Raw genomic sequence first — 14478 nt, 5'->3', positions numbered from 1 at the left:
AAATGACCATTAAAAAGTGTCTGCTCCCATTTTTTAATAATATACAGGGCGAGTTTCGCATTTTGATGAAATTTGTATTCGTCATAATTTTTGAACGGTCAGATCGATGTGTCTCTTATTTTGGTAAATCGTTACACTATTTCCACCTAATCAACTGATTTATTCAAACTAGAAAAAAATCAGGTCCGGCTTTAAAAAAATTAGTTCGTTTGGGTCTTAGAAAAAATTTCACACTGTATACCCTTTTTGAAAACTCTAATATGAATTTTACAAATTAGACAGATAGGCAATTAAAATGGCATATTTATTTTTTTCCGCAAACGATTATGTACTTTATTTTTTATAAAAAAAATCAAATTTGACTATGAATTAAAAGTTTGGTAAAGTGAACCATAGATTTAAAAAAAATAACTTTTATTACAAAAATTAATTTTTTTTAAACAAATATTTAATTTATGTTACCACCCAATCAACTGATTTATTCAAACTAGAAAAAAATCAGGCCCGGATTTAAAAAATAAGTTCGTTTTGGTCTTAGAAAAAATTTCACCCTGTATACGCTTTTTGAAAACTCTAATATGAATTTTACAAATTAGACAAATAGGCAATTAAAATGGCATATTTATTTTTTCCTCACACGATTAGTTAATTTTTTATTAAAAAATCAAATTTGTCAAAATCGGAATTTTAACTTAAAAATGAAAAAAAAAATGAAATCACGGTTTAACTCACTACAACTTTGTTCCATTTTAATATTTTTTTTTCTGAAATTTTTACAGCACATATCTCTTACCATTGATGAAAATTGTTGTAGACTTTCAGTCTTCTTCTCGTAAAAGTTATGAATTTTTAAAAATAAAAGGTGCAGATTCTTGAATTGCAAAGTTAAATCGCAAAAATTACGTGAAAAAATTTAAAATTTATCTATTTGATCACGTCTATGTTAAACTATAGAGTCCAAAAGAAGTGTTATGAGGAGTTTTAGATCTAGACGTTTTATACAAAAAAAAAAATAGTAAAACTTTTAATTTTAAGAAAACCGTTGTTTTTGTAAATTAATTTTTGTAAAAAAAGTTAATTGTTTAAATCTACGCAAAAACTTTTTATGCATAGTCAAATTTGATTTTTTAATAAAAAATTAAGTAATCGTGTGGGGAAAAATAAATATGCCATTTTAATTACCTATTTGTCTAATTTGTAAAATTCATATGAGACTTTTTAAAAAGCGTATACAGGGTGAAATTTTTTCTAAGGCCCAAACGAACTAATTTTTTAAAGCCGCACCTGATTTTTTTCTAGTTTGAACAAATCAGTTGATTGGGTGGTAACATAAATTAAATATTTGTTAAAAAAATTAATTTTTGTAATAAAAGTTAATTTTTTTAAATCTATGGTTCACTTTACCAAACTTTTAATTCATAGTCAAATTTGGTTTTTTTATAAAAAATTAAGTAATCAAAAAGCGTATACAGGGTGAAATTTTTTCTAAGACCAAAACGAACTTATTTTTTAAATCCGGGCCTGATTTTTTTCTAGTTTGAATAAATCAGTTGATTGGGTGGTAACATAAATTAAATATTTGTTCAAAAAAATTAATTTTTGTAATAAAAGTTAATTTTTTTTTTAAATCTATGGTTCACTTTACCAAACTTTTAATTCATAGTCAAATTTGATTTTTTTATAAAAAATTAAGTAATCGTGTGCGGAAAAAAATAAATATGCCATTTTAATTGCCTATTTGTCTAATTTGTAAAGAGTTTTCAAAAAGCGTATACAGTGTGAAATTTTTTCTAAGACCCAAACGAACTAATTTTTTTAAAAGCCGGACCTGATTTTTTTCTAGTTTGAATAAATCAGTTGATTAGGTGGTAATAGTGTAACGATTGACCAAAAGAAGAGACACATCGATCTGACCGTTCAAAAATTATGACGAATACAAAATTTCTGTCAAAATGCGAAACTCAATGGGAGCAGACACTTTTTAATGGTCATTTGTTATTCCCCAAAGGGGCCTCTGTACGAGGTAGGAGTATGTACAGTTCCTCATGACTCACCCTGTATAGGAAAAATGTCAAACAATAAGGAATGCACGTAATTTTCCCCTTTGTTGCCATATCATTCTAAATTTTTGAAAAAATATATAGGAAATAATTAGATTTTTTTGACATGCCTGACGCCATTCCTTTTACAGTGAGCATTTCATTCGGTAGAATTAGTGACGAGTTTATATGACGTCATTATTATATTTGAAGAGTTTCTAAAAGGTAACTGAATGTCAAATGATTGTTTTCAAATTATATTTTATTTATTTAGTTTATATTTTAACGACAGTCTATTTTTTAACCCTTTCCTATCTTTGATTGGTCGATTAGGTTCGTAATAATTTTGTTGTATGGTAGTTAGGCGTTAATTTTAAGAAATGTTGTTGGCTAAATGGACACAGCTCTCAAAGGCCATAAAAGAAGAAGAAAAAAAAATAAATAAACATAAATCTTACATAACCTTCTATATATTACAACATGACTTTGACACTTGTATTACAGATCTTTGTTTCACACTCTTAAACAATGTAGCCGGTAACTGTTTTGGTAAATACACATGTTTTTTATTCGGCAACAGCGGTTTCCTGCTAAACCCAACGGTAGCAAAAAAACTACATAATACATATATGAGGAAAAATTTGTTGATTTTGTTTATCGTCAAGTTTGTACTGATGGGTTATGATGTCATTAAATATGACGTGCATTCCTAATTGTTTTACTTTTATGTTACAAGAACATTTAACGGTTAGATTAAATTTAAACTTCAGTTTTATAACCTGGGGTCTCATTAAAAGTGTTTGTGTACATTGTACAAATAGGATGTAGTTGTTTTTTTACTCTGTGGGATCAATTAGTAGAATGTATATTGTAGTAATGTGTATGGTCCGTCTAATTTACATACTTACCGTTGCACGTCATTATTTACGTTAGAGATCCAAGTTGACATTGTTGCCCAATTACAAAAAATTCTTGAATTCATTTTAAATCAAATACATCACACAATTTTTGCGAAAGTGGATTATACAATACAGCAAAACAAATTAATATTCAATGTAAATAAATAAAAACTTTAGAAATAGGAAGAAGAGTTAAGTTATAATCTTACGTTAAAGTACATAATAAAAACAGTAAATATAATGAAACAAATACTTATAGTAAAGAATATAAACCAATATGAAGTGTCATCACCGCAACTGTAAAATAAATGTTACCAATTTATTCCAAAATATCACCTTCGTTCGATTATAGTTACAGTGTATTCCAAACAAATGTGCTTCATAAAATCGCTTTATAATCCATTTATACAAATTAAATGAAACATATGTGTATTTCTTTAAGTTAACATTGATAGAAATCTTTAAATATTATTTCTACGCGTATATAATAAAATATGCCTAGTGGCTGTAACGCCAATGTACTCGGCAAAGTGATTTTAAAAAAGAACACACCTACCGCCTAAATATTTCGTGTTGGTATCATGTGACGCCTCGGGCTATGACGCGGATGACGTGCAACGGTAAGTAAATTAGATGGAGTATATTATGTAGATATGCTTTAGTCTAATAAATGTTCAATACTATAAAAGTATTTTGTTATTGTTACAATTTTTGTTCGTATAGGCATCGTTCACGCATCATAAAAATGGGGTCCGTTCAGATCCCGGCCCGTCTTTTGTGTAATATTTTGAGGCCCGTCCGATGAAGGTTAAAAAACTGAACATCGTTATGTAATAAAAAATATGTGCAAGTTCCCTATTGCTATGATTGTAAAAATATACACATTTTGTTTTTTCTACTGAGTGATTTAATAATTGTATTTCTAGTTCTTCGTTGGTATGCCTCGCAGAACAGAATCTAGCGATGATAAACACGTGATGGCTCGCCATGCTGAAATATATCCTAAAGAGGACGAAATTCAATCTATCGAATCCATAGTTTCCAACACTGAACGGGCTCTGAAGATTGTATCAGATCAAATAGCAGACGCCAAGAATCCCGTCAAGAAGTTGGATCCTGCTGCAGCAGCCGCTGCGGCAGCTGCAGCCAAAGCTGAAGCAGAGGCCAAACAGTCAGATACTCCGCAGAAGGAAGACGGACGTGATAACCAACTGTAAGTACAATATTAATAATAATTGTTGCTTATATCGTCGATATACAGAGTAGGAAAAATTTAACTTGAGTATGCAGTTTGAATGCTAGAAAGTGAGAGAAACTTGATCGTAGGGGAGGAAAGTATGCTAAATTTTCAGTTACTCGAGCATTATGGGGACCTATTAGGTTGTAAAGATTAGGTCCTAAAACCAAAAAAAGTTAAGTTTTCCATTTTAGTGGGGACTTAACATTTTTTAATTTCATTTTCCAATTCCAACAATCCTTTTTCCGATTATAGCGCCATCTATACATAATTCGAAAAAATATATCTAATGAAAGTTGCTAATTTTTACGTAAAGAATCCAGATCTGCAATAATAATCTGTTTATATCCCTCGTATTTAAGATTTTAAAGTAACCCCCCATCCCACCTCCGTGGGGGGTCGTGTTGGGTGCCATTCGATAGATTTTTCAAAAATATTGAATACATGTATTTTGCAGTTTTTCAATCTGATGTTCATTTCGCGAAATATTGAGGGATTCGTATTTAAAATTTTAAATTTACCTCCCACCCCTCTTCGTGGGGGGTCATGTTTTCCATCATTCGATAGATTTTTGAAAAATATTTAACACCTATTTTTTAGTTTTTGGATATGACGTTCATTTTGTGAAATATTCGCTTTTTTGTGAAACTTTTTGACTCAGGTCTACCTTTGCAAATAGCAGGTGGGGGTGAGTGGGATCCTTCTTATGAAAAGTTAACCGCTTCCAAAGAAATTACATTGTTCTCCATATAAGTGAACTTTTATTTTCATAAAATTAAATAATCTGGTATCGTCGTACAAGAACTCATTCGTGACTTTAGAAATTTGAAACGACTTTAGAAATTTGGAACCCCTTGTTTATTTACTATTTGAGGTGTGATTTTAAGGTTTTTGACACCAGAAATGTAGGTACCTAGGCAACACAAAAAGTTTTATTTCACACGTTAATTTCAAAATATGCATTATTTTTGTCCGTGAGTGTATTTTGCGTCACCCCATTTCCTAAATACATTTTGCTAATGTTGACAAATTTTGTAATATCTTATCATCGTATGTTACGGACAACGTTAAAATTATCATATACATAAAACGATAATTCTAACGTGCTATATACTAAGAGTATAAGCCATAAAGAGATTTTTCTACGTTCTTCTATATTTTGAATTTTATAATTAATAAGGTATTATCAAAATAGAAAGTAAAATAGTTAATTATTACAGTTATTAATCATATTTCATTACCATTTTGATATTTATTTGTAAAATATATTTTAGCAGTGGTAATAAATACTTAAAAAAGCAGTATGTACCTATTGAAAATTTTTCATTTTTGACTTATACTCTTAATACTTATTAAATCTTATACTCTTATTAAATATGGAGGTGCTACCCTGACTAATCAAATATATAAAATAATACTAAGAGCCTGGAATGAGGAACAAATCCCGGAAGAGTGGTGTCTTGGAATCGTTTGCCCGCTACACAAAAAGGGTGATCAATTGGAATGTAGAAACTATAGGGGAATAACCCTCCTTAATACAGCTTACAAAATATTTTCGAGCATCTTATATGGTCGCCTAAGTGCATATTCAGAGGAGCTTCTTGGAGAATATCAAAGTGGTTTTAGGCCTGGTCGATCAACAACAGACCAGATCTTTGTGCTAAGACAAATACTGGAAAAAACCAATGAATTCAATATCGACACATACCATCTTTTCGTAGATTTTAAATCGGCCTATGATAGTGTCCTAAGAAATAAATTGTATGAAGCCATGGATGAATTCCACATCCCTGACAAACTGATAAGATTGGTTAAGGCTACAATGCGTAAAGTCGTTTGCAAAGTCGAAATACAGGGCGAACAATCACAGGCGTTTGAAACGAATATTGGGCTGCGACAGGGAGATGCGCTGGCGTGTCTCCTCTTCAACATAGCTCTGGAAAAGGCGGTCAGAGATGCCCGAATAGACAACAGAGGAAATATTTTTAATAAATCATCCCAAATTTTGGCATATGCCGATGACGTGGACCTAGTTGCCCGCACAACACGCAAACTAGAAGAAATGTATACCACCTTCTCAAATGCCTCAAAAAATATGGGCCTGACAGTAAACGAGGAGAAAACTAAGATGGTGGCTTCAACACCCAACAATAGAGCCAGAAACATCGGTCACCAATTCTCTGTTGATAACTCTACCTTTGAAGTGGTGGACAAATTCACATACTTAGGCTCCCTGATCCCCAAGGAAAACGTCATGACAGAAGAAATCAAGCGAAGGATAATCCTAGCGAACAAATGCTATTTTGGACTGAGTAGACATATGAGAAGCAGAAACTTAAGCCAAAAAACAAAAATAACTATATACAAAACCCTTATACAACCAGTGTTGACATATGGATCGGAGACATGGACCATCTCCAAGGCAGATGAAAACCTTCTGCTTATATTTGAACGAAGGATCCTGAGAGGCATATTCGGTGGCATCTGTGAAAATGGTAATTGGAGGAGGAGTTACAACTACGAGGTATACCACAGATAAACATATATTTGGTGGAAAAGACGTAGTATCTCTTATAAGAATAGGACGACTAAGATATGCAGGACATCTAGCAAGATCACAGCATAACAACCCTCCTAGAAGAATCCTTATGTCACAACCTGTGGGAAGTAGAAATAGGGGTAGGCCAAAACTTAGATGGAAAGATGGTGTAGATGAGGATGGGAGAAAAATAGGCGCAGCAAACTGGCAACGGTTGGCAATGGATAGGACTGACTGGCGTAATAGACTTGGGAAGGTCGAGGCTCTTTCATAGGGCTGTAGCACTATTGATGATGATAAGCCATAAAGAGATTTTTCTACGTTCTTCTATATTTTGAATTTTATAATTAATAAGGTATTATCAAAATAGAAAGTAAAATAGTTAATTATTACAGTTATTAATCATATTTCATTACCATTTTGATATTTATTTGTAAAATATATTTTAGCAGTGGTAATAAATACTTAAAAAAGCAGTATGTACCTATTGAAAATTTTTCATTTTTGACTTATACTCTTAATACATTGTACGATAGAATTATCGTACACCTGGCAACGCAGGGCGTTATTTTAAGCAGTGTTAAATTCGATAGAAAACATTCAGGTTTCAATCAGCAGACTAGGAGGAAATATAATTTTGATCACTCTCTATTAAGTGGGAATATAATTCGAGTAGCTTTGTTGGTATCTCTGGCTAATTTTGTAATACTAACGATAAACTTTTTGCGTATCTGTATAGCATATAATGGTATTTTTAGATTCACTTTCCAACAAGGCGACAACACCAGAATTCTCAAGGGCGTGATGCGCGTAGGACATCTCTCAAAGGGACTGATTCTCCGCGGCGAAATCAACGTCCAGCTGGTCGTCCTCTGCGCCGACAAACCTACCTTAACCCTCTTAAAGAAGGTGGTGGAACTGCTGCCTCCCGCTTTGAAACAGATCGCTCCTGAAGAGGCCTACAGAGTGGCCATCAACGCTCCCGAAGCAGGTTTGAACGTGACCGGCAAGGATGGCAACGTTTTGGTACAGTTCACGAGTCCTGTCATCAGAGAACAGCAAGGTAAATTCACGGAAATTGCGATGTGTAGATACGCCAGTCAATGAGATGAAAAACAGGATATTACCTCTGAATTCTATCCTACTGCATGGATTTTAATGAAACTTTGAGAACAGTCTCTACTTATCTTCTAATTCTAAGCAAAAACTGTTTTATATTTTTTTTTTTGAAAACTCAATACTTTTTGAGTTATTCGTGTGAAAATTTGCCATTTTCATTGAAAAATGTCACCTTTTCGGACGGTTTTGTGCGAATACTTTAAAAATTATGCATCTAACGAAAAAAACTATGTATAGTCGGTTCGCTAAACTCAGACACAACTGGCTAGTGATTTTAATAGGTAATTTTTTGTTTTTTGCCAATTTTGCCAACATTAGAAAAATTACTAACTATTTAGTAATTATTAACTATTTAGTAATTATTTTTTAACAATTTTTCCAAATTGGAAAAATTACTTACTAAAATCACTAGCCAGTAAGTTTAGGGAACCGACTATACATTTTTGTAGCTTATTAAAAATCAATGAGATTCATTTCTTCATAAATCTTCTAGTTATAAAGCCGGCCTCAAAGGACTCGTGTACTTCGCAAGTACAGAATTATTCGCCCACTTGGAAAGTATACGAGTTTGCGATTGCAATGACAAACAGGGCACTCACACGAGGTGTACAATTTACAAGTACGCGAGCGTAAACATTTGGCTTACGACCTTGACAAATGAATCAGTGGTATGATTACTAATAAATAGACCAGGACATTTAGGAAAAAATAAATCGATATTTAAATGCAGCACGTAGAAAGTTACAACTTTTTTCATTGTGTTCAGGATGACACTAGTAAAAAAGTCAACAATAGAAAAATGGCTAGAAATGCATAGTTGCATTTTAAAATGCATGATATGCATCCAAAAGTGCATAAACATGTCAAAATAAGTGTATTAGGGCCAGAATTTGTTACTCGGGGGGTTTTTGGGTCGCTGAGGATGAATACGCCATCAGAACTGACTATCGGGGCACCTGGTGTCCAGGTTCAGTGCTAAGGCACGTCATCTAAAATTTAGAGGGTTTTCGGCACTAAATTTTTGCAAACAGATTAATCGGGAGTTTTTGGGGTAGCCGAGCAAAAATACGCCATCAAAACCGACCCCCGTTGCACTTGATGCCCAAAAACCCTCCAAACTCCTGAAAATAACATGCCTTAGCATTGTGTACCAGGTAGTTGGGGGGTCGGTTCTGATGGCGTATTCGTATTCAGCGACCCCAAAAACCACCTAGTTAATCTATTTGCATACATTCAGTGCCAAAAACCTTAAAAACCCCAGAAGATGACTTGCCTTAGAAGTGACCACGGGCACAAGGTGCTACGGGGGTCGGTTCTGATGGAGTATTCGTGTTCAGCAGCACCCAAATCCCGGTATAATCCGTTTGCATTAATTTAGTACCAAAATCCCTCGAAACTCCAGATGATGACGTGCTACAGCAGTGACACTGGGTACCGGGGGGTAAGGGGGTCGGTTCTGATGGCATATTCGTATTCAGCGACTCCACAAACCTCCAAGTAAACTGTTTGCATCAATTTAGGGCCATTAGCCCTCGAACCTCCAGATGACGTGCCCTTAGCAGTGACCCTGGGCACCAGGTTCTCCGGGGGTAGTTTCTGATAGCGTAGTTATGTTCAGTGACCTCAAAAAATCCGCGAGTAACAAATTTTGGCCCTTAATATGGTTATTTTGACCCTTAATATGGTTATTTTGACATGTTTATGCACTTTTTAATGCATGTTAATGCATTTTTCTATTGTAGACTTTTTTCCTGACATCATCCTGAACACAATGCAAAACTGGCAAGTCTCTAGGTGGTGTATTTAAAAATCAATTTAATCCGGTGTTTTTAGTGCTAAATGCACTGGTCTAAATGAATAGTCGCAGTAAATGCCAATTATTTATACATTTCGTTTGACCGCCTCTGCAAGTATAGACAAGTATGTACTTCGCAAGTGTGCAAGTAATCGTGATCTCTTTGACTCGGGTCATTTTTACCGACAACAGTTGGAAGACGAACGAGTGGCAACGAGTGACAAATAATTGTACGAGTAACTCACTCAGACGACATGGCAAGTATACGCAAGTGACGATTATTCGCCAAGTACACGAGTCGTTTGAGTCCGGCTTAACACAAAAAGGGATATGGTAGGTGAAAAGAGATTTTTTTAACTAAGCGAGATTAGGTGAAAAAAAATTTATGACTAATTATAAAATCCGAAGTATATATATTCTACATACCTTTTATTATAGTGTTATTTCTATGTTCAAAAAGTTGGAAGGTTTTAAAATGCCCGGTTGCACCAACAGATCTTAAGCTTAAGTCGAGAATATCATAAGAATTAATATAATATAATTATAATGTATTACAACAAGAATACCATAATATAATAATAGATATAATCAGTGCTGTTTTTGTGACGGTACGCGCCGGTACGCCGTACCGGTACCTTTTGGGAAAAATAAAAAAAAAACAACAAAATTATAGACAAATTCCTGAATTTTTTCCTTGCTCCCAAATAACTTTAAAACGCCCTTATTGATGCTAAATTTAAAAAGTTTTTCCGGGGGCGGACCCCCCTTATGAACACTTCCAAGACCCTCCAGAACATTGCGTACCGGAACCTATATTATTACAAAAACAGCACTGGATATAATTGATAATAAGGTAAGAATCTAAAATTATGGTGCAACGTAAGTGATACTCAAGGAGACCCTATTAATAAGTAGAGCTTAGCTAAGCTGGAGCTTAAGATCTGTTGGTGCAACCAGGCATAAAATGCATGTTTTTTTTAAATAAGATTAAATTGTAGAGCGCATTTTTAGATTTTCTTAAAAATCTTCATTTTTCTCCATGTAACTTGAAATTGATTAATAGAAAATGATAAACTCGAAGAGATACTGTAATGAAAGAAAAAACAAAATTGTTATTTGAAAAAACCCTACATTTTTGTACTGTATCTTTTATTCGTATCTCTTACCAGTTTCGAGTTACATGGAGAAAAAGGAAGATTTAAAAAAAAAATTAAAAATGCGCTGTATAATTTGATACTATTTTTTTTTCAAAAACCATTCATGTTAAACCCGTTCAACTTTTTGAACATAGAACTGACGCTATAATAAAAGGTATTGTAGAAGGAAAACGATGCATTTAAATTCTGGTGAATAAGGGGTTAAAAACACTTCTCATTTTTCCTTAAAATACATTAGTGATCAATTTTTTTTTTACCATATGTCGCTTAGTTTGAACTTAATCGTCATTTAACGGTACTCATTTTAAAGGTCTTTTAAACCACTACAAAAGGTATTTTTAGCATTATACCCCTAAAATCGACTATTTCTGTTATTTTAAGTTAATAAACCGATTTGAGCAGGCACCAAAAAAATCTCTTCACCTACCATATCGCTTTTTGTATTATAACTAGAAGATTTATGAAGAAACGAGTCTCTTTGATTTTTAATAATTTTCGTTAGATGCATAATTTTTAAGGTATTCGCAAAAAACCGACAAAAACGTGACATTTTTCAACGAAAACGGCAAATTTTCAACCACGAATAACTCAAAAAGTATTGAGTTTTCAAAAAAAAATTATAGAACAGTTTTTGGTTAGATTTAGTCTCTAGCCACTTCCGTAGTTATTTTGACCAAAAAATTGTCCACCCCTTGCAATGGGTGGGAACCACTCCCAAGATAATAGCGCACATTGGCATAGGGTAGACTTTGAATTAGGTGATAAGTAGAGGCTATTTCCAAAATTTCACTAAAATCCATGCAGTAGGATGGAATTCGGAGCCAAATACCCTCACTGGCTGCACTAAGAGGGACGTGGGGGTGTACAGTACTGTGCAGGGTTTAAGCTGGTTCAAGCTGTCAAAGGTTAAGTTTGAGAAGGACGCCGTGGTTCCCGTAAAGAAATTTTTGTAATCAAAATTGTTCGCTACCGAAGGAGCTATTCTTACGATTTTGTTTGAAATTATGTACAGTATGCATTGATTCTTTCTGAAGATTCAAGATAAAATTGGAGACGTTTACTTTTACGTATAACCTGGGTAAACATTTTCTTTTTTAGTGTGTTCCAGATTTATTTATTTTTAAATTATTGTACTTAAATCTTTTATCTCTTTTCATTAGTTAAATCAGCAGCAATTTATCCTCATTTAATTTTGTACTTCTGGATTTGTTTCATCTTTGATGCAGTTAACTTTCTTGCCTTTTTCTTCTATCACATTTTTACGATTTCAACGATTCTTTTACTCATAAACATATTTTTTCTTTGTGGATTTCTGTTTTGTTAAAAAAAGTTATTTACAAAAAATACTTACAAATATGTCTTGTTCAACTGGTCGTATTCTCAAAGGTAATACGAGTATTCTTTCAAAATTAATGTTTCGAAGGTGATTCCTTCATAGGAAGTATTAAAAACAAGAGAGTGAAAGTATACCTGAATCTTGTTAAATTATAAGAATGGCCCTTCTGATGTGAAATTTAATGAAGGTACGCATATTTTTATAAAGAAAATATTTTACAACATGGTTTTAATATGGTTACAAATATTTTTTTAAATGCTTCAGGAATTGGTTAGATACTAACAATAATAATGACAATTATATAAAAAAAATGATAAGTATTTCTCGTTTCTGAATGTGTTTTTAAAAATTACTACATTTCTTACTGTATCGTTGTACTACAATTCAATGATTTTTACATCTTCTGCTTTTCTTAAATAGATAGTCAAAACATTTTGTTGGGAAGTATGAGGTCTGTACCAAAAATATCCAAACTTTACAATTATTCTTTATTTTCAATCCAGGAAGCATCCTTCGAGGTAATTCCCATTTTGCTTAACGCTCCCATCGGTGTTTGAGTTGCTGAAATAGTTCTGGAATTTAATTTTTAGCCCTTTCGCTCATGCATTTTTGTTTTTTAAGATTTATTTGAAATTAGGTAGACATATTCCTTTGATTTTTTTAAACTTTTTGGCGTATTCAAAATTCCCTGTTATCCCTTTTAAGGGATGTGAATTGTATAGTATATTGTACATTATGAACAAACGGTATATACGACCTGTACACTATACTGCACATTGTGAGTAAATTGTAGTGGTTCTTGCAACTTACGGAAAATAAAATACAATTCAATTAAAAGTCGTATATCTGCAACTAATTATTTATTGCCGATCGATATCTGCCTTTCACTTTGTAAAATTCTAAGTTTTCAATCTAATAGGACATAAAACAACATCCAAAAATGTTACTCTACATCCCTACTCTCCCTTATTATCAACAGCAGAACGAATAACTTCCCCGTTGTCTGTACTGCTTTCCTTCAACTCATTATCATCATTACTGCTATCTTCCTCCCCATCTCCCCAGCCATAATCGTCATTGTCATCATCATTAAGCCCGTCAATATCTGATAAGCCCGCCTCAATTAGCTCTATTAGTTGTTTTTCATTTAACGGCTTTCTTTTACTCATTTTTATATGTATTTTAATACTGCAAAATAAAAGAAGTATAAACAATAATTGTAAATAACATGTGGTTTTGTACCATACCTGTCGACCTCCGTTTATTCACAGTGTACAGTATACTGTACACTGTACAGTAATGTTTACTCAAATATAGAAAAAACAAACAAAATTAACGGAAATTGGACCGTAAATGTAGCAAATACAAGTGTTTCTTAACATCATCAAAAATATATCTAATGTTTAAAACCAATCTGTAAATTATTAAACGCCACCATACATCAAGACCATCACAACAACCTACTTCTTTGAATTTCATTTTTTTTTACTTACAACTAAATCAACGCTAGGTGGATCCAACCGTATAAAATTAAAATTAATATGTATACACTACCATTTACATTGTGAATAAAGCGGATAGAAACATCTGATCACGTTATTTTGATACCAGTAAAGTGATGTACAATATACTTTACACCATGAGCGAAAGGGTTAATATGATCTTTTGTGACTTTGTCACTTTCGTTTGAATTATCTTCGAATCACTGTCATTTAAGCGCAATTTTCAATTCTAAAACACGAAACAGTTTCTGTGTTATCTCGGGACTGTACGAAGACTGGGAGTTAACCTTATATTTTGCCAAAATCTGTTGCACAAGGTTCGAAACTGTTGGCTTATTATCGTCATAAAGAAACTAGTCGTCGCTGTTTCACGCAATCTTCTTAACGTGAATATAAAATAATTTTTTGACTGTCTAATTTCTTGGAGAATATCCATGGTGAACACCTTCATAATCGAAAACAACAAACACGGACGCTAGGATGGAGCTTCCATAACGAAGACTGTTTCTGTATTATAAATGTAAATCCACGATTATTTAGCGACTATTTCCAAGGTCGTCCAGACCCGTTTCAAGTGAATATTTTTCTGTTCTGCCATCAATGGTACCAATTTTAAAATTAATTTGGCACACACGCGAATCATTCCCAAGTTCTCAAAATATTTTTGTAATTTCAAAATCATTTTCTAGTTCGTGCACTGTCAAACAATGGTGTTTTGCAATCGCAAGTCTCATACTTTATCTTAGAAGGTTCTCCACAAAGGTTTCCAGTATGACACGCGGCCATTTTTAAATGATGGAACCATTATCTGTGTTTTGCTTGTACAGTAGACTCCCTCTATAACGAGAACTGAAA

At 33.1% G+C, this 14478-nt stretch overlaps 1 protein-coding gene across 3 annotated transcripts in view; it reads left to right on the top strand.

The window, feature by feature from the left end:
- The window catches only part of LOC114344740 (zinc finger RNA-binding protein), a 114849-nt gene that overhangs the window by 61089 nt on the left and 39282 nt on the right, over positions 1 to 14478 (top strand). For all 3 annotated transcript variants that reach the window (XM_028295580.2, XM_028295574.2, XM_028295566.2), the window contains 2 exons: positions 3865 to 4151; positions 7473 to 7777. In XM_028295580.2, coding sequence (XP_028151381.1) covers positions 3865 to 4151; positions 7473 to 7777 — 592 coding nt within the window. The remainder of the gene's footprint in view (positions 1 to 3864; positions 4152 to 7472; positions 7778 to 14478) is intronic.

The sequence above is a fragment of the Diabrotica virgifera genome, chromosome 1 (assembly GCF_917563875.1).
Source record: "Diabrotica virgifera virgifera chromosome 1, PGI_DIABVI_V3a".
NCBI classification, from domain to species: Eukaryota; Metazoa; Arthropoda; class Insecta; order Coleoptera; family Chrysomelidae; genus Diabrotica; species Diabrotica virgifera.
The sequence above is the reverse complement of the archived record's forward strand: the minus strand, read 5'-3'. Positions and strand labels throughout refer to the sequence as shown.